The 27,591-nt window shown below is 41.3% G+C and overlaps 1 protein-coding gene across 1 annotated transcript in view; it reads right to left on the reverse strand.

The window, feature by feature from the left end:
* The window catches only part of Pon2 (paraoxonase 2), a 33,348-nt gene extending 17,366 nt beyond the window's left edge, over window positions 1-15,982 (reverse strand). The window contains exons 1-2 of the mRNA XM_008822576.3: window positions 15,813-15,982; window positions 5,209-5,279 (exon numbers count right to left, since the gene is read on the reverse strand). Coding sequence (XP_008820798.1) covers window positions 5,209-5,279; window positions 15,813-15,886 — 145 coding nt within the window. The 5' untranslated portion in view covers window positions 15,887-15,982. The remainder of the gene's footprint in view (window positions 1-5,208; window positions 5,280-15,812) is intronic.
* Between the last annotated feature and the right edge of the window lie 11,609 nt (window positions 15,983-27,591).

Here is a 27,591-nt window from a genome sequence, read left to right on the forward strand (position 1 = left end):
CAGAGGACAAGCAGGAGGGAGTCTTCTTGAATGGATTAGCTTGAAGTGTACAACTTCTAAAGTTTCCCAAAACAAGTCCTCTAGCAACAGGTCTGCAGAGAAACTCTGCAGCAGAAAGGTTTCTCTGACAACTGATAATTTGTTTTTGCTGAAAGTGTGCTTGAAACCCTGTCTGAAGTGAGTGTGATTACAAACAGGAAGTATTATCAGTCTTGTCAACATGGTGGCAATTTAGTGATGATTACCAAAACTTTAAACATAGCCTGATGACAACAATCTCTCTGTTAAAGATCTATTCACAGATATACAAATGCAAGAGCAATGATGGCCACTGATTTGTCTTCAGTGCAAAACAAATCCCACAATAGGATTATATCAAACTAAGATGATTCTACGTAGCAACAGAATCTCTCAGCAGGGTAAAGAGAAAACCTGTACCAACTATTCATCTGACAGGGGGTTATATCCAGAATGCACAAGGAACTTGAATATTCCAACAGCAAAACAATGTAATTGAATAGTGGACAAATGTTCAGAATGGAAATGTATCTATTAAGATATACAACCAATAGAAAAAGCTAAATATCACTAATTACTAGGGAAGTACAGGTCAAAGTATAATTAGATATCACCTTACTCTTGTTAGAATGGCTCTAATAACTAAAGAGACAAAAAATAACAAATGCTGTCTAGGATGCAGAGAAAGAGGAACTCTTACCTGCTGTTAGGAGGATTGTAGATAAATACAGTCATGGGGAGAAGGGTGTGGAGGTTCATTAAACTGAAACTAAAACTACGTATGACCTAGCAATCACTCTGCTGGGTAGAAAGTCAAGGAAATGAAGTCATTACATCAAAAAGACACCTGCCTGACTATGCTTACTGAAATCAGGTTTATCAATCAAGATGTCTACACATGAATGAACAGTCTTAAAATGTGGTAGCCCCTATTTGTGATTACACTGGAATATTATTCTGCTATGAAAGGGTAAAATTCGGAGCCAGTTGTGGGGTCATATGTCTATAAGGACAGCTTACAGAAGGATAAGGCAGGAGGTCAGATTGAGCTACATAAGCCCTAGACCAACCTAGGGCATAGAGCGGGACTCTGTCTCCAAAACCAAAACCAAATGAACAACAACCTAAAAAATGAAGCGAAGGACAAACTCCTGTTGTTTGCAGCAACACGGATAGAACTGGAAGACCTAATATTGTCAGATAAGCCAGGCACAGAAAGACAAGTGATACATGGTCTCACTCAATTGTGGAAGCTAAAAAAAGTTGGTCAACAGAGTAGAGGCTATAACACAGGTCCCTAGGGGCTAGGAAGAACAGGAAGGAAAGGAGATAAGAATTTTGGACAACTGGTACCAAAACACAGTTGGGAGTAGTTCCAATGTTCTACAGCACAGTGAAATCACTTTAACATAACTAGAGGGGAAAAGTTTGAAGGTATTCAGCAGTATGAAATAATAATGTTTATGGACATGGATATCCTAATCACTTGATTTGATCATTACAGATTGATACATGTATCAAATTATAATACCATGCCCCCCCAAAGCATAAGCATTTATCTTTCAAAAAATATACGTTAAAAAAGGAAAGGAATCTGAAATCTAGATGTTTTATATAATTACCAAAGACGATTTCATTTGCTGCTCCTCAGGTACACTGACCAGGCAGGAACAAATTAGTATATTACTTTAAGTTTGTGTTCCATTACTAGATCTTACTATTTATAGAATATTATAAGTTAATGTGTGGTTTTGTAAACTGTATAATTAGCTAGCTTTAGTACAAGTATACTGCATACTTTCTGCTGGTAAGAGGTAAATTTAATTCATGTAAGTATTTAGGATTGTGGTATAATTGTTTGGAGGGGCAGCTTTATATCTTTAGTGTAGAAGCACTGCAGTGGAAATCTTGTGCAGAACTTCCCTTGAGTAGGTTGGGAGGTTGACCAGTTGTCTGTTTTCCCAATTTAAGCTTTCATCACACATTTGTCTTTCTCTTCCTCCATTTTTTTCCTCTCCTTTCTTCATCTCTCCTCTCCTCCTCTTGTCTCCCATCTTCCACACTCTCTCACAAACAAAACCAGCCAAATAAAACCCCAAAACAAATAAAAAAAAGAACTTTTCTTGAGGCAACAGTCACATAGTAGTTCATGTTTCCACTTACTATAATTTATTTCTAGCTGTTTCTGTAATCGGATGGAAAGCATCATTAAAATGTCAAAGCCTTTAACCTCTGCCCTGGCAACAGGGTGTGCCTAGCCTATATGAGACATTGCTTCAGTTTTAAAATATCAGGGACCTCAGTCAAAACAAAGAGCCTGGGTATTATATATATGTGTATGAATGTATTGCCTACATGTATGTGAGTACACCCATGTCATGCAATACCACGGAGGAGCTATGCCTCAGAAGAGGGCGTTGGATTCCCCTGGAACTGGAGTTAAGGACAGTTTGTAGTTACCATGTGGGTGCTGGGAATCAAACTTGGGTTTTCTGCAAGAGCAATCAGTGCTCTTAACCGCTGAGCCATCTCTCCAGCCCTGAGCCTGGATATTTTTGACTTCTGAAACAACCTGTGGAATTACTTTGCCAAATAATAAAACTGAGATGAGATTCCGCTGGGAAATGCTATAAAATGAATAATCTGGACAGGAAATTACAAGGTCAGAGACTGTAATTTACAACCCAAATGGAATTATTTAGCCTTGAAGTCAGGCATTGTAAATCACACTTATATTCCCAGCACTTAGGAGGCAGAGGCACAAGGCTTGCTATGAGTTCAAGGCCAGCCTAAGCTATATAGTGAGTTCCAGGCCAGCCTGGCCTACAGAGTAAATCAGTCCTAATAATGGGAATATACTTAACATTCTGAATTGTACACTTAACATGGTTAAAATGATAACCTTTATATTACATGTATTTTACTACAAATAATTTTTATGAAACATTAAAAAGTCTTATAAATTGCCCAAGTATGCATTAAATGGAGACTGCATAAAATCATCACAAAACATGGAAATGTAAAAAACACAGAGGTAGGATTGAGGTGTTGGCTCAGTTGCCAAAGAGTTTACCTTATAAGCATGAGGAACTTAATTTGATGGCCCAGAACCTATGTAAAAAAAGCTGGGCATGGTGTGTGCCTGCAATCCCGGCATTGTTAAAGTGGACAGAGGTAAATCCCTGGGCTAGTCTATCTCAAAGCAAAACAAAGCCCAAGCTGGATGGCTCCTGAGGAACAACAGTGGAGTCTGTCCTCTGGCCTCCACAGACATGTGCACGCACATACACATGCACCTGCGCGCGCGCACACACACAAATGCACACACGAAGTAGATATACATGTGCCAAGAAGAATTGCTCACACTGTTCAGGAATGAAGCAGGAAGTGAAACAGCTCACTCAGATACCATTTGTGAGAACAGCCATGCATTCCTATGTGTATTTTGTCTGCATATGCACTGACTATGTCAGAGAAAACAAAGAAGAGACTTCATCTCTGGAGTTATTTCTATGATGAAACGGAGAGTTTGTTAGAGTTTTTTTTAATTGCCATTTTAGATCTTTCTACACTGTTTGACCACATAATGTTTAAATGAACTTTGCACAGACAGAACTATGCAGATAGAAGTGGACAACACATAGTATTAAGTGAAAAACACTGGTTCTAAATTACTATGTATAATTTCACCTTATTTATGTTTTCAAAAATTCTACGTGTGAACATGATCCTAAGGAGACAGAAAAGATACAGAAAGACATTAAAAACTTAACCATGCTTCTGATTAAGAAGAGTAGGACACTTCCATGCAATCTAGATTTTTTTTTTTATCTTTTTGAGACAGGGTCTCCCTGTAGCCCCAGCTGGCCTAGAACTCACTATGTAGACCAGGCTGGCCTTGAACTCACAGAGATCTGCCTGCCTCTGCCTCCCAAGTGCTGTGATTGAAGACATGAGCCACCATGCCCGGTATGCAATCTAGATTTTAATTTGCTAAAACAACCCAAAATTCAGCTGTCTCTCCCATGTCCAGATACTGTTCTATAAAGATCAGAAGGAACATGATGTTAGTTATTGCCACGCTATGGTTCTCGGTGTATTCTAAAGACATGGCACAAGAGTTTTAAAATCTAAAAACCTCCAGCCTAAATCACAAACTCACCATTACAGGTGACTAAGAAGATAGTCAAACTTTACACAAGCTCATGCTGCAAGTGTGTAACAGGACCAGAATGAGAACCAAGGTGCTTTGACATCTGATATCGTAGGGCTGGAGAGATGGATCAGCGGTTAAGAGCACTGGCTGTTCTTGCAAAAGACCCAGGTTTGAATCCCAGCACCCACACAGCAGCTAGCAACCATTTGTAGCTCCAGTTCCAGGGAATCCAACGCACTCTTCTGTCCTCTGCGGGCATTGCATGGCATGGGTGTACTTTCATACACGCAGGCAATACATTCACACACACTTAAAAAGAAAAAAAAAAACGCTAGGGGTTTTGGTAAATGGCAAAGGTGAAAACCAAGATAGGGACTCTGCCCTGGAAGAAACTAGATAGTGGAGAGGCCCTCCATCTCTGTGCAGGTCTCTCACTGTCTGCTGCAGATCTAGGCTTGCTCTAAGGAGCTACTCCTAAGATGCAGGCACTATGGCACATCCTGCATAGAGTCAGTGGGGGAGGGTCACCCAGCTACTTGCTCTCCCCTCTATAATCATAGCTAAGAAAATAAAAATTAGGAGAGTTTGCTGTTCTTTTAAATACATATCATGAAGCATCAATTTATCCTTTAGGGATAAGAGCAGATACTGGTTACAGAGTGGAGAGCAAAATAGAAACTATTCTTGTCTACATGTAACATCGCTTCCTTCCAACTTCCCATCACTGGGTGACCACTGGGATATCAGAACACAGACTACACAGCCTACGGGGGGTATACAAGGGATAAAAACTATGTAGACATAATTCACAGAAGTCTCTAAGTTTGCCAGAAATCAAACAAGATAGGATTAGACAATAAATTACAGTAAGCCTAGGAAAGAAGAGTTTCAGAAAGCCTAAGATCAAAAGGAATGGACCAGAGAGCTAGCTCCCTGCTGATCTGATGAGATGTATTAATAATTCCTGAATGACAGCAAGTGCACGCCAGCTAGCACTGTAATGCAACGTGGACAGAAAGCATTCTCATACGTACCAATTCCTTTAATCAGGTGGCAGTTTGGAAGGTCTACAGATTCTACTTCTCTGGAGGCTTTAAGTCGATTTCTGTTTGAAAACAAAACAAAACTACTTGTTTATGTACTCACTGCTTCGTTTCAGAAAGGTTTTAAGAATCAACATAAATTCAAAGCAGATGAAAGGGAAGGAAGCAAGACAACTGCAGGAACATAAAACAGCATCAGAAAAGTGGAATGTGAAAGGTACAGATGATGGGGTTGAAATGTTGAGCCAAGAGCTCAACAAATACAATTTGTTTGCAAGTTCCTGAGCAAATATAAACAGGGCACCAGGTTGCTCTTGTCACAGTTCTGAAGTGGGAAGAGAGTTCTGATGTATGGTCAAAAGCATGCCTTTCTGTTGAAGATTCAAAGAAGGAAAGGAAACAGTGCATCTTACCCTGTGAGGAGAAAATACTAAAAGAAAAGGGTTGCCTCAGTAAGTAAAGGTGCCTGCCCACCAACCCCGAGGGTTGCCTCAGTAAGTAAAGGTGCCTGCCCACCAACCCCGAAGACCTGAGTTTGAGCCCCAGGACCTACATGGTGGAAGGAGAGAACTGACTCCCTGAAGTTGTCCTCCAGCATCTATATGGGGATTTCCCTCCCCACTCCAACAAACATACAAAGTAAACAAATAAATATAATTTAAAAATAGAAAAGGATGGGGACGTGACTCAGTTGGTAGAGAGCTTGCCCAGCATGCACAGAGCCCTGGGTTGGATCCTCAGCATAACATAAAACCTGATGTGTTTGTTTCCTGGAATCCCAGCACTCAGAAGGTAAAGGCAAGAGGATCACAAATTTAAGGTCTTTTTGGCTGTTATACAGAGACTTTGAGACCAGTGTGAATACATGACACTGTCTCAAAAATAAAAAAATTAAAAAAGAAAATAGCAATTATTCAGAGCCTGGCACAGAGCAGAGGCTCACAAATACTAAGGGATTTTAAAAGTCTCCATCCCTTGGGGCCGAAGAGATGGCTCGGCAGTTAAGAACATTGGTTGTTCTCACAGAAGACCCAGGTTTGAATCCCAGCACCTACATGGCAGCTAACAACTGTCCATAACTCCAGTCCCAGGAGATCTGACAGCCTCTTCTGTCCTCCAAAAGCATTGCAAGACACAGGTGCACTTACTTACATGCAGGCAATACAGGCATACACATAAAACATAAATAAAAAATATTTTTAAAAACTTTATAAAAAAAAAAGTCTCCATCCCATGACAATATTCTCCTGGATTGGAAGTTTTGAGAACAACAATAACTGAGTGTGTGTGTGTGTGTGTGTGCATGTGTTGTGTGTGTGTAAGGGAATGCTGATGTCTCTTAGGGTATCTTTCTCCCTTTGTTCTCCCCTGGAAACCTGCTGGGCTGCCTGGGCCAGCACACCCAAAAACTTGAACTTGGGCGGACATACACTACAGGTTTTCTGAACCCTCTTGTCTTGCCCTTACCTTCTTCCTCTATTCTGTAGCTTGCAAAAATAGCAATTGCGCTACAGGGAGCTTTATACTTCTGAATGTAATTCCCATGTGCCATACATTTAAAAGAACAATTTGCTTTGTGGCTCACTCTGTTCCAATCCCTGACAGCTTCTGCCTTCTAGACCTAAGGAAAGGGAAGCCTACCAACTTCTCAGGCAAACAGAACGCCTAGACTACACAGCTCAGAACCCACGGGACCACGCCAGATACACAGTGTTCCCGGATAAAAAACTGTTTAATTTTTAAAAATGTATTATTACTGTGTTGTGTCTCTGTGTGCTGTGATATGTATGTGTGTGAGAGGGCTTTCCATGGCATGCATTTGGAGGTCAGAGGACACTAATTTTGTGGAGTTGGTTTTCTCCTTCCACCTTTAATAGGTTCTGGAGATCAAATTCCTTGTGAGGCTTGAGCCGAGGTGCCTCTCCTGCTGAGCCATCTCGCTGCTTCCCAAATAAATGTTAATCGGTACATATTCGGACTCATACAATTCAAACGGTATTACATTTCTTGAAGTGCAGTCATAAAGCAAATATAAATATGTAAATGCAATAGAAATAAAATGCATTAAGTCAATAAAAAATTTAAACTAAAGCAATAAAAGATAATAAATTTCAGTTCCACATATCCCTAGAATAATTCAAGAGGCAAAAATAGAAGTCTATATAATCTATGCACTGGTAGCCAGACAGTACTGATAAAAATAATGCCAAGGATCATGGTGGTCAAAGGAAATGAATAGTAAAAATATTTATCATTTGCCACAGGGCTAAGTTGGTCACTGTTTTATCCAATTTACCTCAAAAATTTTATTCAATTTTTCAGCTAACCCCATGAATTGGGTACTATCAGTCTCATCTTACGGATGATGAAACCAACTCAGAGAAACAAAAGCAATTTTCCTTGAGATTCCATTTGGCAGCCTTTGCTGTGTCTAGAGCATTTTTCTGAGTCAAAAGTAAAAACATCTGAGTTTTTGTGTTAGCAGTAACCCTGCTTTGACCCCTGGCAGATAAGTGGCTCTCTGCCCGTCTCAGTCTCTGTCAGGGATACAATGACGATGAACCTAGACTTCCCAAATTCTGATGCCATGTGACTTCAGAAACATACGGACACCCATTCAATGGGTTGTAGCTGTGGACTACACATTAAATATCCTTGGCTCACATATTGACTTTATACACCTGCTTCATACACAAAACTAGGGATGCTGACAATGCCCACTCACCTTCCTGAAAGGTGAGCTGGCTGAATAAACATAAACTATGCGATTAAATAGAAGATGTTCCAGGGAGCAACGTTCAGGTGTACTTGCACAGCCTAGTGTAAGTTATGTGTTTCAGTGTCAACTTAGATCTGAGCTGTACACTTTCCTAAGAAGGGCCATCTTCAGCTGGTTTAGTCATCTTTATAGAAACAGACTACTTGCTATTAAACTGAAGAGCTGGATGAGGGCTGTTCATGACTCAGGTAATCACATAATTTTTCGCTTAGCTTTCCTTTAATATAAAACAAAAAGATAATTTTACTCCAATTCTTGGTGGTCCTTCATGACTTTCCAATTCCCTCAGTAGAAAACTGCTGGACTTTTTCTCTGGAAGAACTCTGTCCCTGCTACTTACTGGAATTTGATATTCCAGATCCTACAGGTTCGCCAGAACCAACGTCTTTCCACTTTCCACCCCTCTTCCAATTTTCTTCCCATTGCAGAGGTCAGCAAATGTGCTTTCTTGACTTTTTGTATTTAAGTGTAATCATAGAAGTCAAGTTCAGGGACAGAAATTTTTGTTCTTGATGGACTTAACACAAAAAAGGGAGCTAGCTGCCATCTTCCTCCTCCAGAACATACACCCAGTGCTTGGCAGGACAACAGCCACTCTGCACCCCTGAGAAAGATGAAGATGTAGAGTGAAGAGTCAAAACATAGAACTATACAAAGAATTCAGTTCTTTGATTCATGTGTAATTCACCTAACAATAAGTAAAATAACTAGTCTAGGATGTGAGGTAAATAGAGCTTTGACCGATTCAGGCTATCTGGCTATAAAGCATGAACTCTTAACCAACAGTCACTAACATGAAATCAACCCCTTTCTTGCCTTCATTCCTGAGGTGGCAGTCCCCACCCAGAGTGGAGCCAGAGAGAAAGCTGTTAACTATTACTTTACCTGATGGCAGGTACCACCAGTAAGACACACCAAGCAATGGTGAAAATATGCTTTGTGTAGAATGGGAACTCTGTTAACTATCAGCACTTCCTCTGCACAGTATCTCCCTACCTTTGAAATTACAAAGCATTGATAGGGCTTTATCTTCAGTGTACACAAACCTATAAGGGGGGGGCTTTATCTTTTGAATATAGATTTGGAGAGCCCTTTGGAATTCACACTTTGGACCCCTGCTATGCCTGCACTAAGTCACTGATAATTTGTCCTTAGTCATGTAGAACTGGGGAAATTTTGCTTAATAGCAAAGAAACCAGGAAGCTGGGGGATGGGTGGGGGGAGGTGGGCGCCATAGTACACAGGTGCAGCACCAAAGAATTCGCTGTTAAACTAATCAGCTAACTCTCCAACCCCAAGGCTTACATGGGAATTAGAGAGAGAAAGGTATCTAAGAAGACAGAACGAAGGCAGAAAAGTAAAAGTACATTTTGAGCTGGGGATGTAGCTCAGCTGGTGGAGTGGTTGCCTAGCATGCACAAAGCCCTGAGTTCAATCCCTAGTTTCTCATAAACTAGACTTGGTTGCATAAGCGTGTAATCCCAGGACTCAGGCATTTGAGGCAAGAGAATCAGAAGTTCAAGGTCATCTTGGGCTACATGGCAAGTTTGAGGCTGGCCTGGGCTACATGAGACCCTGTCTCAAAGGAAATGTTTATTTTCATTTAATATAAAGAAATTCTATATGTCTTTATTTTAATATGTTTATACATGTGTGGCATATATTCATTGGTTTGTGTGGGTATGTGCATATGCATGTGTATGTATGGAGGCCAGAGGTCAACCATGGGTGTCTTCCTCAATAGCTCTCCACCTAATGATTTGAAACAGGTTCTCTCACCTACTGGCTAGACTGACTGGCCAAGGAGCTCCAGGGATTCTTCTGTCTCCACTCCCCACCCCCAGTGCTGGGGTTATAGTTGGATACCTAGCTTTGAGGTGGGTGCTGGGGATCTGAACTTATGCTTGCCCAGCAAACACTTTACCAACTGAGCCATGTTCCCAGCCCTAGTGGTACTAGACTTTGCACAAGGTGAGCAGCACACAGTTGTCACACAATAAGTCATCATAAAGAGGATGACGGCAAAGAACAAAAATAAAAAAGACTGCCCCTTCTGAAGTGGTTCAAAAGAGACCTGGAAACTTCTTATTGGAGCTGTGATAAAAGGTATCAGGCATTGGCTGGCAAGATGGTTCAGTGGGCGAAAGACTTGCCCACGTAACCTTGAGTACAGGGATGCCTGCCCAGAACCCATAGTGAATAAAGCTAACTCCTGAAAGTTCTCTATTTCCACATTCGCACTACCCCATACACACACACACACACACACACACACACACACACACACACACGCGATAATAATAAGTACAAAAAGTTTTTAAAGGCACCAGGCATTGAACAAACTGTTGAGAACTGTATCTGGGGGTTCCTGCCCGTGCTGTACTCACATCTCAGGACTCTTCCAAGGCTGTCCTAACATCAGGCAGCAAATATCTTGGGAGTCCTGGCCTATTTCTACATTCTCCTCTATTGCTCAAGGTGGGGAGGGGGTAGAAAAGATGGCTGTGGAATATCATCCTCCCCTGGAAACTTCAACCAGCCGTAGTTCAGTGGGATAGAAGACAACTTCCATGACATTTCTCCATTGGGGACAAACTTACACTAAAATTTATCCATTGTTTGTCTAAAATTCAAGTTGAGGTTTAAGTAGGCATCCTGGGAGAAAGAACTTGACAGCAAAGCACCATCTTTATAGCCACGAGCGTCTGTCCTTTCACCTTCCTCTGAAAAGCCTTTCCTATGGGGAGCTGCAAGCAGGCTGCTTTTTGAATCAGACTCTCAGTGTCTGAGGGGGTAGGCTCTGCATTTGATCACCATACTGCAGATAGAGAGAGAACACTGATTAGCCCTTGGTCATACAGTCACCACATGCAATACAGGGCATCCAGTTAAGTCTGCCTTTAGTGCAATGATGTCCCAAATTGCATGCTTATACTAAACATATATGTATACTACATTAAAGAATGATGAGAAGGCTCAGTTGGTAAAGTATTTAGTGAGCAAACATAAGGACCCGAGTTTGATCCCTAGCACCCATGTAAAAGTTGGATGCAGTAGCATAGGTCTATAATCCCAATACTGGGGAGACAGAAACTAGAGCATCCCTGGGGCTTGCTGCCCAGCCAGTCTGGCTGAAACAGTGAGTTCCAGGTTCAGTGAGAGACCCTGTCTCAAAAATTAAGGTGGAGAGCAATGGAGGAAGGCAACAATATCAACCTTCAGCCTCCACACACACACACACACACACACACACGCACACACACACGCACACACAATGATTTCCTGTTTATCTTAAATCCAAATTTAACTAAGCAACCTGATTTGGTATTTTAGGGATGTAGGGAAAAATCCAGTTACATACCATTTACCCCATTTGGAGCTTCAGCTATCCAATAAAGTCACCAACCAGAAAATCGCTGCTCATTAAAATTGATCTCAGTAAGATGGTGATTAACACAGAGACCCACAAATGGTCAACGTGCAGAGAATAAGAGACTGTGGAATGTTCAGTCATGAATGGGAAACCTATACTGCATACTCTCCTCCCAAGGCTTGGGGATCATTGTAGTAGAGAGGGCTGAAAGATTCTAAGAGCCAGAGGTAGAAGATGAATGCAAAGAAACTGTTGTCTGGACCCCACAGGGCATTTGCATACATGAACTGATAACACATGTGACAGCATGCACAAGACTTACAAACCCAACCCAGGCAGGGGCCCAGCATGGATGGGGGAGGTGGGCAGGAAGCTCCAGCCTAGCTGAGGATCTATTGGCAATTAATAGATGTGGAGAAGAGTAGAGTCAGTTTCCTGGTGTGATGCCTGGTAGGTTGACCAGATTTCAAGGGATGGACCCACATACAGAAACACAGATTAAACTTGAGAGACCTTAAAAAAAAAAAAAAGACAAATAATAATAGAGGACATGAAGTCGGGGAGAGGGTAGGTGGGATTACAAAGGGGGAGGACATCTGAATAGAATCAAAATACATCATATGAAATTCTTGAATCAATACAATATTAAAGTAAAAACAATCACAAACTTTAGGAACTATACCCAGAGAGCAATAAAATGTATGTGCACATTCAACCCTCTTAAAAAATTAGCTCAGTCAAATCTTTGTTTTTTCAGGTTTTTTTGTTTTGTTTGTCTTTTTGAGTCAGGGTCTCCCTGCAGCCCCAGCTGTCCTGGAACTCACTATGTAGACCAGGCTGGCCTTGAACTCACAGAGATCTGCTTGCCTCTGCCTCCCAAGTGCTGGGATTAAAGGCATGCACCACCACACCCGGCTTATCAGTCAAATCTTTGTAAAGAAAGGTTGCATCAAGCTGTAAATTACCTATCAGCTGCATATACTGTGTGTGTGTATGTGCTGCATATGCATGTATGCAGGTCATAAAAAAATCCATTCAACTCCTAAGACCTCCAAAATGCAAACAACAAAGTCAGAGATGATAGAGACTACCTCAAACTGAAAAGTCTGCCAACAAAAGAAAGCAATCAGCAGAGTAAAGATGCAACCTACGGAACGGGAGAATATATTTGTAATAGATTTGATAATATCCAAAATGTATTTAAAAACTTACCTAACTCAGTAGCAAAAATAAAGAAAACCCAGCAACCCAATTTTAAATTAAGTAAAATTTCTAAACACAGATGTTTCAAAAGAAAACAAATGATGGTTAATGTATATATGAAGAAAGAACTGACATAACTAATCACTGGGGAAATGTATGTCAAAACCTCAAAATACTACCTCGCACTAGTTAGAATGGCAACTGCCAAAAGGAGAAAAGAGAAAAAGCAATGGTGAGCTCACTCCCACACCAGGGATCGAACACAGGGTCCCATACATGCTAGGACCCTATCACTGAGCTCCACTCCTAGTCAGAAAAAAAATATTTATTGTGGGTGAGAATGGAAATTACTCTGCTATTGTGAAAACAATATAGAGATGACTTTAAAATTTTAAAAGAAGTACCATATACGATCCAGCAATCCCAGTACTGGGTACATACCCAAAGGAAATGAAATACATGTTTAAGAGATGCCTGAATGCCTATGCTTTCTCGGTGCTATTCATAACTCCCAAAAGATGGAAACAATCTAGCTACTCATCAATGAGTAAATGAATACAGGCAATGTGGAATATATACATGATGGAATATTATTTAACTGTAAAAAACGATGATAGGCATGGTGGTGCATGCTGATAATCCTAACACCCAGGAGGCTAGACAAGAGGATTGCCATGAGATAGAGGCCAGGCAGGCCTACATAAAGAAATCCTGTCTCAAACAGCAGAAAGGAGGGGAGGGAAGGAGAGAACGATGGAAAAATGGAAAAACACTGGACAGTTTCACTGATATGTGGGACGTAAAAAGTTGCTAATAAAGTACAGCAGTGGATACCAAATGCTGGGTAGGAGGCAGCAGTCATACAGCCTGGCCAAAGAGTACAAAGTTTCAATTAGAGAGAAGCAAGGAGTGGTGGTGCTCTATTAAACAGCAGGGCAACTACAGTTAACAATGTTTCCTTGAAAATAGGAAGAAAGCGTTTCTTAATATTTTCATCTCAAAAACATGTGTTTAAGGTAATGGGTATGCCAATCATAGAGATCATTACATAATATATATGTTGAAGCTTAGCATTGTAGCCTATTACAATGTATACTCACTATTCACTTACATCTACTATGTATTGGTCAAAAACAAAACAGTCCTTGGGACTGGAGAGATGGCTGAGCAGTTAAGAGGACTGGCTGTTCTCACAGAAGACACAGTTGCGAATCCCAGCACCCACATGATGGCTAACAACCATCCATAACTCCAGTTCCAGAGGATCTGACACCCTGTTCTGTTCTCCACAGGCATTACATGTCATGGTTACACTTAAATACATGCAGGTAAAATACTCATACAATAAAATAAAAAATAAAGCAAAATAAACAAACAAAAAATGGCCCCAAACCCATCCAACTCCTGAATGTGCTGCAGGGGTGAGAGAGGCATTTACATCTCATGACAATGAAGGTCAACACAGTCATTTCATAAATGTTCTGACATTCGCATCCATATCCCCTACTATTGCTTTAACACAGGTGAAGCCATGGCTGTGGCACAGTGGAACTGCCTTTAAGTCACGCCACCGCCCTGGGTTTGCCCCTCATTACTTGGGACACAGTTTGGGTCTCCTTTATCCTCTCCAAACTCCTGTGATACTTAACCTGGTTTTCCTGATTATTCTGGTCTGGTAGTTCCCAACCCTGACTATACATATTACACATTAGAATTACTAAGAGAGGGGCTTTTTTTTAATGTAGTGCTGGGGGTGGAACTGAGTTTCATGCATGCTAGGCAAGCACCTTGTCATTGAACTACATTCCAGATCATCAGGAAAGATCTAAACATTCAAAAAAATAAAAAACAAAACATGTGTGGGTCATGATGATGCCTATAGCTCTCAGACAACCCAAGTAGGAGGATCCTGAGTTCCAAGCCAACCTGAGCCACAAAAGTCTGGAGCTCCGTAGTGAGACTCCGCCTCAAAACCAAGAATGAATGAATTAAAACAAAAAAAAAAAAACAAAAAAAAAAAAAAAAAAAAAAAAAAAAAAAACAAGTAAACCAAAAGCCAAGACCTAGGTCCCACCCAGACCAATTGAATCAGAATCTCTCTTGGTGCCAACCTGGACATCAGGGCTCCTGGAGACCCTAATAGACAGAGGACCATTGCTCTGCCCTTCAGGCTCATCTGTACCATGCGAAGCTCCTGAGATAGGGTTCCTGCTAAATAAGCAATAAGTATCAATACGTTTGCCTCTCAGAGAAGGGTCCAATTTTCCAATTTACACTGAACAGCCTCAAGGAACCCCTTAGACTTGCTAGGCTCTTAAGCTCTATCCAGGTGGTTGTCTGCAAACATCCTCAACTCAGTCCCCTGCTGGAGCTGTGCTTCCCGGAACGGATGGTCTCCTCCACCCAGCAGTTGCAGTGCCCCATTGTCAAATGTTTCCTCCTTCCTCCAGATTACATTCCCAGGATGCCATCTTTCCTTTTTAACCCTATAATAATTTCTATTTTACCTGTTCTGAGCTGGCCAGATCTTTTCTCTTCTCTCCTGTATTAGAATGGACTTCCTTAGGGTCTTAGTCTCCCTTAGGAGCGGGGGGGGGCGGGGAGGACAGGGGACGACGGGACGGACACGACCACACCTGCTGCACAGTAGGTATTCAGGACTCTTTTGAAAAAGGCTGATAAAATTTGAAGCTGTTACTTAGAAAGCATGAGGTCTACGTAGGTTTTCATTGTAGTTAAAATCTGACAGACACTTGCTGCACCGCTGCCTGGCTCCAGGGACCCTGGAGAACAAATACGGAAATGATGCAAGAGCAGTGGCTAACTCAAGAGTCTTTGATCTCTAGCTCCAAGACTGCTGAGCGCAGAAGTTTCTCCAACTACTACGCAGCAAAGGGATGGGCTCTGGCAACACTGGGAAGAAAAACCAGTGTCCTGAAACAAAACTGTATAATTAGAGCTTCAAGCATGAGCAATGGTTTTGTTTTCCTGCTAAGGCACTGGGTTTGCCCTTGAGTAATTTGCAAAGCTCTCACTTGTCAGCCTAGCACGCCAGCAAAGGCTTAGAAACTTTTCGGAAAAAGTCCAGGTCGCGGTGGCGGTGGGCTGGACCAGCTAGATGGGACACCCGGCCCACCCCGGGGCTACAGAAGGGCTCACATCCACCGCCCGTGCGGGCTCGCTCAGCTCGGGCCACCCGGGCCTGGGGACCCACGACCCGGGGCTCTCGGGGGTACCTACCTGAGCGCCAGGAACCTCTCGCCCAGCAGCGCCAGCGCGATGCCCATCAGGCTCAACCCCACCAGCCGCCCCATGGCGCGGGACCTGCCCGCCTCCTCGCTCGGGCCTGGCCGGGCTGCGGCGGACTCAGCGCCAGGGATCAGCCAGGCCGGTGCCCCGCCCTGGCTCTACCCCGCCCCGGCTCTACCCGCCGCCCCGGCTCCGCCCCGCGCTCACCCGGTGCTCAACCCCACTAGTCCACAAGGGAACCAAACTGAACTTCAGTCCTCCCCCTACAAAGAGCCCATCAAAGTCCCTCAGCTGCACCCTCTCGTCTCCTAGTCTCCCTAAAACACTTTGCGGTAACCTCTGTAGAGTTTTCTTGTTTTAGTTTGATTTTGGTTTGGTTTGGGAGGATTTTTCTTTTCTTGGAGGTATTCAGGATCAAACCTAGGACTTTGTACATATTAAATAAATGATCAACTACTGAGTCACATCTCCAGACGTTGTTGTTGTTTGGATTTTTATTTAATATATATTGTTTTTTAAATTAGTATTTTTTGTTTGTTTATGTCATTTTTGAGATAGGATTGTTTGTAGTCTGGGCTGGCAGTGAACGCCTGATCCACTTGCCTCCACCTCCCAACTGCCTGTGATTATGATTACAAACATGGGCCACCATGGCCCTACCTACAGTAATGTTTTAAATATCCTTTTTATTAAAATTAGGAAAAATCGTTCTTAGACAGGTCTTGTAAATAAATCAGATTTGAATCACATAATTTTCTCTGACTTCATGTAGACTAGAAGAAACATGGGAACTTAGAACCCAAACTCATTGGAATAATTGTCAATTTTCTTTTACCTTCCCCCCCCCTTTTTTTTTTTAAATACTCATATCTCCTTGTGTTTTAAAACTCACAAAGAAAGTAAACATATAAAAAGGGACTTTATTAAGATTGGGACAGCTATTGTAAGTGTAGTCACTGATGATGCTTCTAATGGTTTCCAGTGTTTACTACCTACAATACATAGGCAGAAATTAAAATTAGTTTAAAAAAAATTAAGTATATTTTTATTGAATTTTTGTGCTGACCCTGAACCTGAGACCTTCCTGAATCAGCCTCATGAAGACTACAGGCATGTATCACCACATCAGGCCAAACTTCAGTTCTATAACCAACCATTAAAGAAAAGTAGATGCCAGTTTGTATCCAGGCCCCTCACCAATAGGAAAAGAAAAAGACCTTTCTGCCTCTGTGTACCTGTAATTAGTCCCAACAGACGCTGGATTGTATCCCATGGCCAACAGAGAGCCGAACAGTTATCCTTTGAAAGTTCCAGAGGCTTTGTCTTTTGGGCCTGCTCCTCTATAAATACCTGCACAAAATAATGTTTGTCAGCACTCACAATAAGATGCATGGGATTGCAAAGGAAACCAATCACATCAAAATGTGATTATCAAAGTATTTTAAAAATTTTATTTATTTTTATCTTAGGTGTATGAGTGTTGTACCTGCATATATAAGTGCACCCATGTCATGCAATGCCCATGAAGGACAGAGGAGGACTTCAGATCCCCTGGAACCAGAGTTCTGAATGGTTGTTAGCTGTCATGTGGGTGCTGGGACTTGAACCCAGTTCTTCTGCAAGAGAAATCAGTGCTCTTAACACCTGAGCTATCTCTCTAGTCCCCACAGTATTTTTAAAATGAGTTTGTGATACAGTAATATAGCCATGTTGTGTCCTGCACAACTCAGCATGGGAACTGGACCCGTGCTCTTAAGGCACCCGTAAGATCTAGAAGCATCCTTTCAAATGATGGGAAAAGGCCAGCCTTGGGGACTATGATTGGAATCCTACCATGAGGCTGTGGCTGAGGCAGGAGGATCCTGGCTTTGAAACCATTCTGGACTACACTGGAAGACTCTTAAAAAAATCAAATAAGGATGAACATGTTGTTAGATACTTGTAGCAACTATATTGAAATATGAAGTTGTTTCTTCCTTTGGTAGCAAGCCTTTATAAGTACTTTCCTACTTTCATAATTGAAGGAAATGTGAAATTTCTTTTAAAATCAAGGGTATTTTTCCTTCATCCAAAATTTTCAATAGATCTGAACTTCCTTCCTTCCTTCCTTCCTTCCTTCCTTCCTTCCTTCCTTCCTTTTTTTCAAAAAGGGTTTCACTATGTAGCTCAGACTGGGTTCCTGGAACCTAGGGCTTTTTGCATGCTACACTAGCACGCTGCCTCTAAGCTACGGCCCTAGATCCCTCTAAATTATTAATGGGTTACTTGGGTTAAGAAATCTGGCATAAGTAAGACTGTAACTGGATACACAGGGGTGGGAGTCCCTCATCTGTAACATCAATCGTTAGGCCAGAAGAGCCTCACAAATACAATCAGAATTTAGAAGACAGGCCCAAAACAAGGACGTGGTTTATTACCTAGGGCGCCCCCATTCTAGGCCTGAGGGTTTGTTCCTGAGTAGTCAGGGAGGCATGTAAAAGTATGCCCCTTGGACTATCAGGCAAGAACCAGGCAATGTCACCTTCCCAAATGTCATAGAATGAAGAAAGTGCAGATTGCAGAGATTTATTTAATTTTGTGCTATCCTCAATGTCTGTGTTCCTTCTATTATTTCTAGGGGTTTTTGTTGTTGCTTTTATTTATGATCGTGTTTTTTAGTCACCTTCATGATTTAGGCTGATTTCACCTGCAGTGAAAGTGTTGGCAGTCTGCCTCCTTCAGGCAGGACTCAGCAAAAAAAAAAAAATCTTAGATCTTGTCCTGACATCCCCTTCTTCCCCTCAACAACAGCAGACTCCATTAAGTAGATCATCACCAAGCCGAGACTTGTCCTCACAATGTTTCCAAACAGCAGCTGGGAAACAAGAGTCCACTGGCTGACTTCAGTCAACATGAAGGCGGTTGGCTGTCTTGGCACTTTGAAGTTGAGTATGGAAGCAGAGAAGTGTTTATAATAAAGAAACAGTGCTCCGGTGGCCACCTACACCTAACTTTGCTCTCAGGGAATCTGAGAAAAACCTAGCTTTATTTATTTTGTTACGATTTATTTTATTTTTATTAATCTGTATGTTCGTATGTGCCCATGTGCAGGTGCCTAAGTGTGGAAATGACTTTTCTAAAATGGACATAATCTAGACTAATGACTTTTAATTAACTCCAACAAAACCACGTGTTCTATGCTTTACAAGCAGGTGCTTGTGTTTTGTGGCCTGGACACCTATCTGATCTTCTTTCCTGGGAACCTCAATTTGGTACTCCACCCAAAAAGATAATGAATGAATGTGAGCGTGCTTGAGGATGAAAGCACTGAAAGATGGTGTGCGCTTCTTCATTATACATAGTGACAATCGGGAAAGATGGGTGACCTTAGGTGTATAAGATATTCTAGAACTAGGGATAAAAAGGCAAGGTGGTCTGTTAGGATAAGGATGGAGCCAAACTTGTATTTCCTCAATTGAAGTTGGAGAAACCATTTCAAATAAAATCATGAGTGAGACGGAACTCAAGGACAAAGTTACAGGAATAGAGTTCCAAAGGCATTTCCATCAGCACAGTACCAGGAGACAGTTCCAAGAGCTATCTGAGGGAAAGAGTATCCTCTGAGTTCAGGTCTACTCCCAAGCTAAATTCAAGAGTCAGGCTTTTTGTTCAGATAATTGTAATCTTGGCATAGTAAGGTCACACCCAAGGAGACCAAAAGAGGGGATCAGAGTCCCTAGAGCTGGAGTTACAGATCATTGTGAGCCACAGATGTGGGTGCTGGGAACTCTAGAGGTCTTCACACTTTCTCTTTCTGGATGAGTTGAAGCTGGTTCTGTTGAAAAGTTCCTGTTTATTGTTAGAGTATCAAAAACAAAACAAAACAAAACAAACAAACCCAGAAGATAAACTGGTCAAAAAATAAAATCTCTTGTCTATCTGCTGGAAGACCCATGTTTCCAGTTTCACTGGTCAATCACCTGGTCATAGAACCACCCCTCTGAAGGCAGGTTCACCTTAAATTGTGCTGAAGAGGTGGGTGGATTACCTAATGCGCTAAGGAGATTGTGAGCGTTTCCTGCTTGGAATCCTGCCTCCTAGTGCAGTGCTTCTAGACCTGGCCACAGACACTCTTGTGTGTTAGCATGTCCCTGTAAGTCTACCCAGTTTTCTGAATTCTTCAGAAAATCCTATATCCTTTCTTCTTCTTCATATTCCATTTCAAAGCATGTTTTCTCTAATACTTTGGCTGCCCCAGCATCTTGGATTTCTTTACTTTTTCTCTAAAGCTTCCTTCTTCCCGCCATGTGGCTGCCAGTCTTCCACGTGGGCTCTAAACCAACATGGTTTCATGGCTTTTTTCCTTCTCCCCTCCATTCTCTGCCTCTAGGCAGATGCTGCCATTTATAGTTTGCCTGCCCTGAGAATTTTTCTTTAAATTCTAAAAAAGTTGTCCCAAAGCTTCCGTTTGCATCCATTCTTCAATTCTTTTGTAAATGAGACTAAGCACGTCTAGGTTTCTCCCCTATATCATAATTATTCACCATTAGGCTAACAACCATCATTTCTCATAAGAAAGGTATTTTCTGATTTGGACAATAGCCCATCTTCTTCAGAATATCATATTAATTATTGGATTTTATTTATATCTTAACTATCTTTCCAGATAGCTGGGATTTATAGGCAATACCAAGAATGGAACCCTGGTTTTGTGTGGTTTCCTAGGAAAAGTAGTTTTTGACTACCAAAACAAATGTTCTTAGGAACCTGCTGGGACACTGACAATTAACGTCGTAAGAAACTGTTTCTCAATGAAGTGATCAGTCTATAATTAGAAATTCACGTGTTCTTAAGCAATATTTCAGAAACTAACAGCTTTTATCAATGCTTCCCAGGCTCGATGTAGTAAAGGACAGGTTTTTCTTTGCCTTTGTAAAATACAATGGAAATGAATTACTGGAAAATGAAGTAAAATCTCAGACATCTAAAATATAAGCCTCAATCTTTTATTATTTGATTCAGCAGACATAAAATTACTTTGTCGCATTTCCGTAACAGTCTCTAAATGTTTACTCTCAGTTTTTCATGCGTATCTCACCATGGACCAGAAACAATGTGTTTACAGACAACAATGGTCCAGGCAGCACACTGCCCATCACAATGGAACTTAGAACTTTCTGCCCCATTGTAACTCTTTACAGGGTCTTGTCACTTGTACTGTTGATGGAAATGTGTGAAACGAGTGACCTGTGGTTATGGTCATTTTATATGTGTGACAGGGAGTTGGTCACTCTATATCCCTTTTCTTCTTTTCCTTCCTCATCTCAGTTTCAAGAAGGTAGACAGATGTTTTCTTTTTTTTCTTTGGTCTTTTTGAGACAGGGTCTCCCTATAGCCCCAGCTGACCTAGCACTTGATATGTAGACCAGGCTGGTCTTAAACTCACAAAGATTGCCTGCCTCTGCCTCCCGAGTGCTGGGATTAAAGGCATGTGCCACCATGCCCAGCAGACGGGTGTTTTAATATGCATTGAAGAGATGTTATGAGAGGTGGTTACAACAGCAAAAGAAGTATTTGCCTTCTTGGTAGTTAACTCCAGGGCTTCGTGGAGGGGAAAGGATGCTAATATATCAAAAAATGAACCGAAATCTGTTTGGGACTTGGCCTCTACCTCCAGCACTGGAAAATATAAAGGAAAGAAGAAATGCTATAACAGAAACATAAAGATGGTTATGACATGCTTAAATATTTACATTCAACAAATGAATGCACTCACATGTTAGGTTGAAAATGTGAATTTGTTTGTAGAAGTCAAAATCACACAGATATAAAGTACAATGTACTAAGATAGTCATAAAATATTTATGTTTTATTTAAAAATATTTATTTCTGGCTTACTGTAGGAGGATTGATCCAGCTAAGGAACCCAAGTTTTAAATGAATTTTTTCCAGTTGGATCATTATATCTTTATGATGCATATGTATACATTAATTCTGAGATAATATTGAAGGTCAGCCTTTAAGGTTCTTTGTAAACTTGAAGCCTAGGCCAAGTAGTACACCTGTCTCTTAAGACTTACTCCTATTTCTGACAAAGACTGTGGCTTTGCTCTGTTTTCCAGGAGTCACTGAACCTGGGTTGGAGGTGTGGGGAAGGACAGAGGAATTAAAATCTTTGGAAAGAGAAAATGGTAAAGAGAGAGAGGCAAAAACTCCCTGACCTTGATCTGAGGCAGCTTGGGATGATTTAAAACTCTGGGGAAAGTACAGGCATATTTCAGCTTGTTCTGAGAACCACTTTCCATTGTCCAAAGTAACAATATTCATGCTCATTCTTGAAAAATATGTACATCTCCTTTCAAAAGCTGTGTGAAAACATAATGAAGGGGCAGGTGAAGTAACAGCCACAGTATTTACTGGCCACTTCCTAATCCACAGACTACCTCATTTAACTAGGTATTATTGCTGTCTCACATTTATAGGTGATGGAACTGAGGCCAGAGATGAAGACTCTTGCTCAGGGTTATACAACTGGAAAGTGGTAGCACCAGGATGCATTAAGAAAATTTAACCTCAGACCCCATTCCCACCCCCTTTATTGTCAAGTAAAAGATTTCTCTTCCTTTGCTATCCATGGTAAGGACAGAGATGAATGACCTGGTGGAGGAAGTTGCAGAAAGTAGTCTCATGTCAGTTTAGCTAAAAAAGGCGGAAAACTAGACTGCTTATGTATTCCTCTGCCTGTCTTTGTTAATTTACTTGCTATTTATTATGTTCTGTGTCTCCAAGCAGTTACTGGGAATTTGAAGATAAAGGAGTAGATAGATATCTCCTGCTTCAGTTGTGGCCAGAGTTTATGGAGAAAGGGGAAGGGGAGGGGGAGGGGGAAAGGGGAGCTATGGGGGAGAGGCTGCCAGACTTTCCAGGGTTCTGTTTCAGATGCTGATGTCTTTGTTCTTTATCATGGATGTGATGTAAAGTTGCTAATGACTTTTGAGCAGTTGAAATACCCTACCTGTCTATCAAGGATGTATAAAGAAATTTTGTCATTTTTGATGACATGAGATGAAACTGGAGATCATTACAGTAATTGAAATAAGCCAGGCACAGAAAAACAAACACTGCATGATCTCAGGCAGTGTGAACTCTATAAAAGTTAAGCATAGAATGAGGGTAGGTTATTAGAGGCTATGGAGGGGAGGAAGGGGAGGAGGAAAAAGGCTGACCAATGAGTACCAAGGTACAGTTAGATAGGAGCAAGAAGTTCTGTGTTTATTTGCACAATAAGGTGATGTAGATAACAATAGCGTATTGCACGCCTCAGAACATTAAAGGACTTTGAGTGTTTTATCACAAGGGAATACACGTCCGATGAGAAGTCGGTTATCTTTAACCTAATGTGAACATTACAAGATGTATACATGTGTCAGAACTTTACATGGCACCCCAATAATATGTACAATTTTCACATTTCTATAGACTGGTTTAAAAATTATTTGTTTTTTAAAAAAGAGTAATTCAATGAGCCAAGAGGAAGTGGATTCTTATAGGCAGAAAAAAGAGAGACAGCAGAAACAAAAGACGAGTCATTTTAAAGTTGTTTTTTTTGTAAGGAGGGAAGAGGAAGACAGAACAATAGGAAAATCCTTGATTAGCTAACATCAAGCAAGTTACTTTAGCTTTTGTCTTTTGTTGTAATAATTAAGGCAAAGGGCTTCACATGGTGGTGCACATCTCTAATCCCAGTATTCAAGGGGCGGGCTGAGGCCAGAGAAAGGAAAGGGAAAGGAAAAGAAAAGAAAGGAAGGAGGGAAGGAAGGAAGGAAGGAAGGAAGGAAGGAAGGAAGGAAGGAAGGAAGGAAGGAAGGCTGGCTGAGGCTGAGGGAATATCATTATCAGGTCAGCTGAAGCTGGTGACCTGGGCTGTGGGGAAACTTATCTCTCCAATGCTGATTTCTCTGGGAGGGTCTGATAAACAGCATTGTTTCAACATGGTGACTTGAATTTGGCCTCAGTGACCACATTTGTTCTTTCACCCTGTTCTGTTGGAACCTAGGGCAGATCAGTCTAAAGCAATAGTCTCCTACTATATAATACTTTATTATGTTATTTTTTAATAGTGTGAGTGTGTGTGTGTGTGTGTGTGTGTGTGTGTGTACATGAACATGTTACAGCATGCTTGTGGAAGTCAGAGGATAGCTTACAGAGTTAGTTTTCTCCTTCCACTATATGAGTCCTGGGAATTGAAAGTCTTCCCAAAGTGGGATTTTTAAAGTGTATTTATTTATTTTTCTGGGGGTGATTTTTTTTTTTTTTTTTTCTGGGGATGGGAATTGAATTTAAGGTGTCACACGTGCTAGTAAGCACATTTGATGATTTGTAACACCTTACCGTTACACCTGAATAAAGAATCAGCCTGACTCTTAGCCTTAAGGCCAAGAGTGCGCCCGAGCTCTGAGAATCACCTATTCCTTCATATGTCTCACAGAATTGTGCTCCTGAGCCAGGTCTCATCCATACTTTTGTTCAGTCTCTCTAGCATGAATTGGGGAAACACAAGCTTGGGTACCCCCTAATTTTATCAGAGAATTTGATGCATAGGCCTAAAATATCTCATACACACAATGCCAAGCATATTTCTCAACTCTCACTGCCTCCAATGAGAATATGAATATGCTGCTTTTAGCACTTTGATATGCTAATTCAAACATATTCATATTCCTTCATTATCTTGGGCAGAGGGTAGATTGTAATGCTGAGGGATCAAGGTCATGTGCCCAGGTCACAAGAGCACATGGTTCAGTGAGCTCATTTATATTATGAACAGCAGCTTTTGGGTGCAAGGTTAGGTAAAAGTCATTAGTCCAGATTCTGTCCATATTGTAAGTCATTCTTATGACTAAGCTATATTCCCACCCTTCCTACTGTAATTTTTATTAAGCAGTAGTTTTCTCCATCTCCCAGTTTACTTCCCAACTTTACAAACTCCTCACACCCTCTGGAAATCACAACCATTACTGAAATTCCCTGTATGTTCAACATCTCTAAGTATTCTCTTCGACTTTTTGTGTTACCACTACCAGAACACCCCCACAACCTTCACCTCATCCCACCTCAGTCCTGGAGTGTTCTAGGTCCCAACTGAGAGACATCCCCTTTTATACCACGCTAATATATTTCTTGATGACTTTGTCATCCACACCTGACATTCAGCATCTTTCCCCTTCTTACTCTTTAGTTCTCTGACCTTCCCTTCCTTTACCTTTCCTCTACACTACTTTGCTACCTACTGCAGTTTAAGACTTTGTCACTACCACTGTTACCAGGGAAATGGGAGGCTAACTTCGGGGTCATAGTCCCATTTATAAAAGAGTTTAAGTATGGCATTAGAAGAAAGCTCAAGGGCAATTTTATTAAAGTTTGAGAGAAACAATAGATCAGGCAAGCTGAAATCGCAGCAGCCCCCAGGAGGAGAGGAGATGGAGAAAAAAGGCATGTCTTTTAGGCATGGAAGTCATAAAAATACTGAGAAAGCCCAGAGTGTCAGGAGAAGCCCCCTCAGGAGACCTGAATCTACGATCTAAATCCAGACAATATCAATACAAGCTTCTGTCTTCCAGGGCAAAGATTTGTACCATAGAGATGACTTACTAAAGAAAAACACTCTTAAGAATGGGAGTGGGCTAGTGAGTTGAACACAGAGCCCCCGAAGACCTGCCATGTAGCCCCTGACCCTTCTTTATAGCACATTTACATAACACCCCCATCTCTCATTTGTATTTCCCTAGCTTTTCTCCTGAATGTTCTGTGTGTCAGATGAAGCATAATTCCAATGCCAGTAAAGTCTTGTTTTGAGGATCCTATTTTCCAATCATTGTTTCTTGCTTTGTGATCTCTTATTAACAACTATTGCTTTAGGCTGGGAATGTAGCTCAGTGTCAGATCACTTGCCTAGCCTAAGTAAGTTCCCAAGTTTAATTCACAGTGCCAGAGGAAAAACAAACAAAAAATACCCAAGTAACAACTGTCTCAATATCATACATACACTCCAGCAAATTTCTTTTATCTGTCTCTTTTGAGATACGCTTGCATGTAGCCAAGGCTCACACCAAACTCACTATGTAATTAGGGCTGGCCTTAAACTCCTGATCCTCCTGCCTCTACCTCCCAAAAGGTGGCACTCAGGTTAACTTTGAAGTTGAAATCTCTCTGTTTCATACTTTTCAGCATTTCACCTGCTGGCTTGCACCACAATGACCAGCCTAATTCTTTCTAATATGAGTTTTTATTAAAATACTTTATATGTAAGTTGTCTCTTTATTATATTTGGAGGATTAGATCTAGCAAACCTTCTTCATGCACACACACACAACTCCAAATTTGATGAAAGTCAATTTCCCTTATATAAAATGGTGTAGTATATGGTTACCCTCTATGCATGTCCTCCTAAATACCTCCAATCATCTCTAGATTACTTAGAATACCCAATACAATGTAAATATTATAAAAATGGTTGAACTTGAAATTTCTTTTTTTTTTTTTCCTTTGGTCTTTTTGAAGCAGGTGTAGTCCCAGCACTTGGGAGGCAGAGGCAGGCAGATCTCTGGGAGTTCAAGGCCAGCCTGGTCTATGTAGTGAGTTCCAGGACAGCTGGGGCCACAGGGAGACCCTGCTTCAAAAAGTGAGGAAACCCGTAAAAAAAAAAAAAAAAAAAAAAAAAAAAAAGTTTGAACTGTATTGATTAAGGAATGATGAAGAGAAAAAAAAATCTATTCATGTTTAGTATATACACAACGTTTTCCAAATATTTTCAATCTACAGCTAACTGAATTCATAGATGCAGAGCCTACTGATATGCAGGGACAGCTGTGTGTGTGGCCAACAGAATATTGTAAGTACATGTATTTTTCTCATGTTCTGGGGTCTATGGTGTACTCTTACCTAGTAAGAATGAGCAAAATACTCTTCTGGTAATTAGTTAAGCAGCTGAGTAGTCTAAAAATGCATTGATTCCTCCTTTGGAAACTATTCATGGCATCTATTCCTGGTAAACAGCTTGGACCCCTACAGGCTGAGTGACAGTTTCCATCTTACCATAGGAACAATGGAAAAGACCCTCCGGAAATCAAACTCGGAGGACTGAGTCAAAGCCCACTGAAGGAAACAACCAAGAAGGGAATAATCAACAGGTAAGCAGAAACTAGGTTAGTCCTTGACATGAGGGACAGGCTGCAGCCTGGAAGGCTGGGTCAGCATTGTACTGAGTGGAGGGTAGGGTCAGATTGGGGCAGTGGTGGTCAATGGACCCGAAATAGCAGAAATGCTCGATGAGGACAATGTTAGGAAGACAGGAAATTGCTCATTCAGTCAATGTCCTAGGCTCTGGGAACACATCCTCTCTGCTAATGGACTATGTGCAGACAGCACAGAAGAGCAGCAGACGGAATTTCATGTTGTTTCATGTGCAGTACCCCAGGACAGCGGACTTACCGGCTTACAGGGTTATCCTGGGAGATTTCATTTCTGCCTTTCATTTATTTTTCCTGAAAGAAGTATTTGGCTTTTTGTTATTTCTTTTTGGTGTGTAAATTTTTTCCCCATTATTTATACTTCATGGAGGTGATGGAGCTTGCCTGCTTTACCTGGCTGTCTTAGGGGGAAGGTGAGCTCATTCTTGGTGTCAGTTAGGTGTAGACCTTTTTCTTATCTCAAACACACAGAGTCCCTTCACATCTATGATGATGTAATGCTTTATGTTACATTACATTAAATATCACGGCTTGTACATGAA

Source organism: Nannospalax galili, unplaced genomic scaffold (assembly GCF_000622305.1).
Source record: "Nannospalax galili isolate Female #2095 unplaced genomic scaffold, S.galili_v1.0 scaffold85, whole genome shotgun sequence".
Taxonomy (NCBI): Eukaryota; Metazoa; Chordata; class Mammalia; order Rodentia; family Spalacidae; genus Nannospalax; species Nannospalax galili.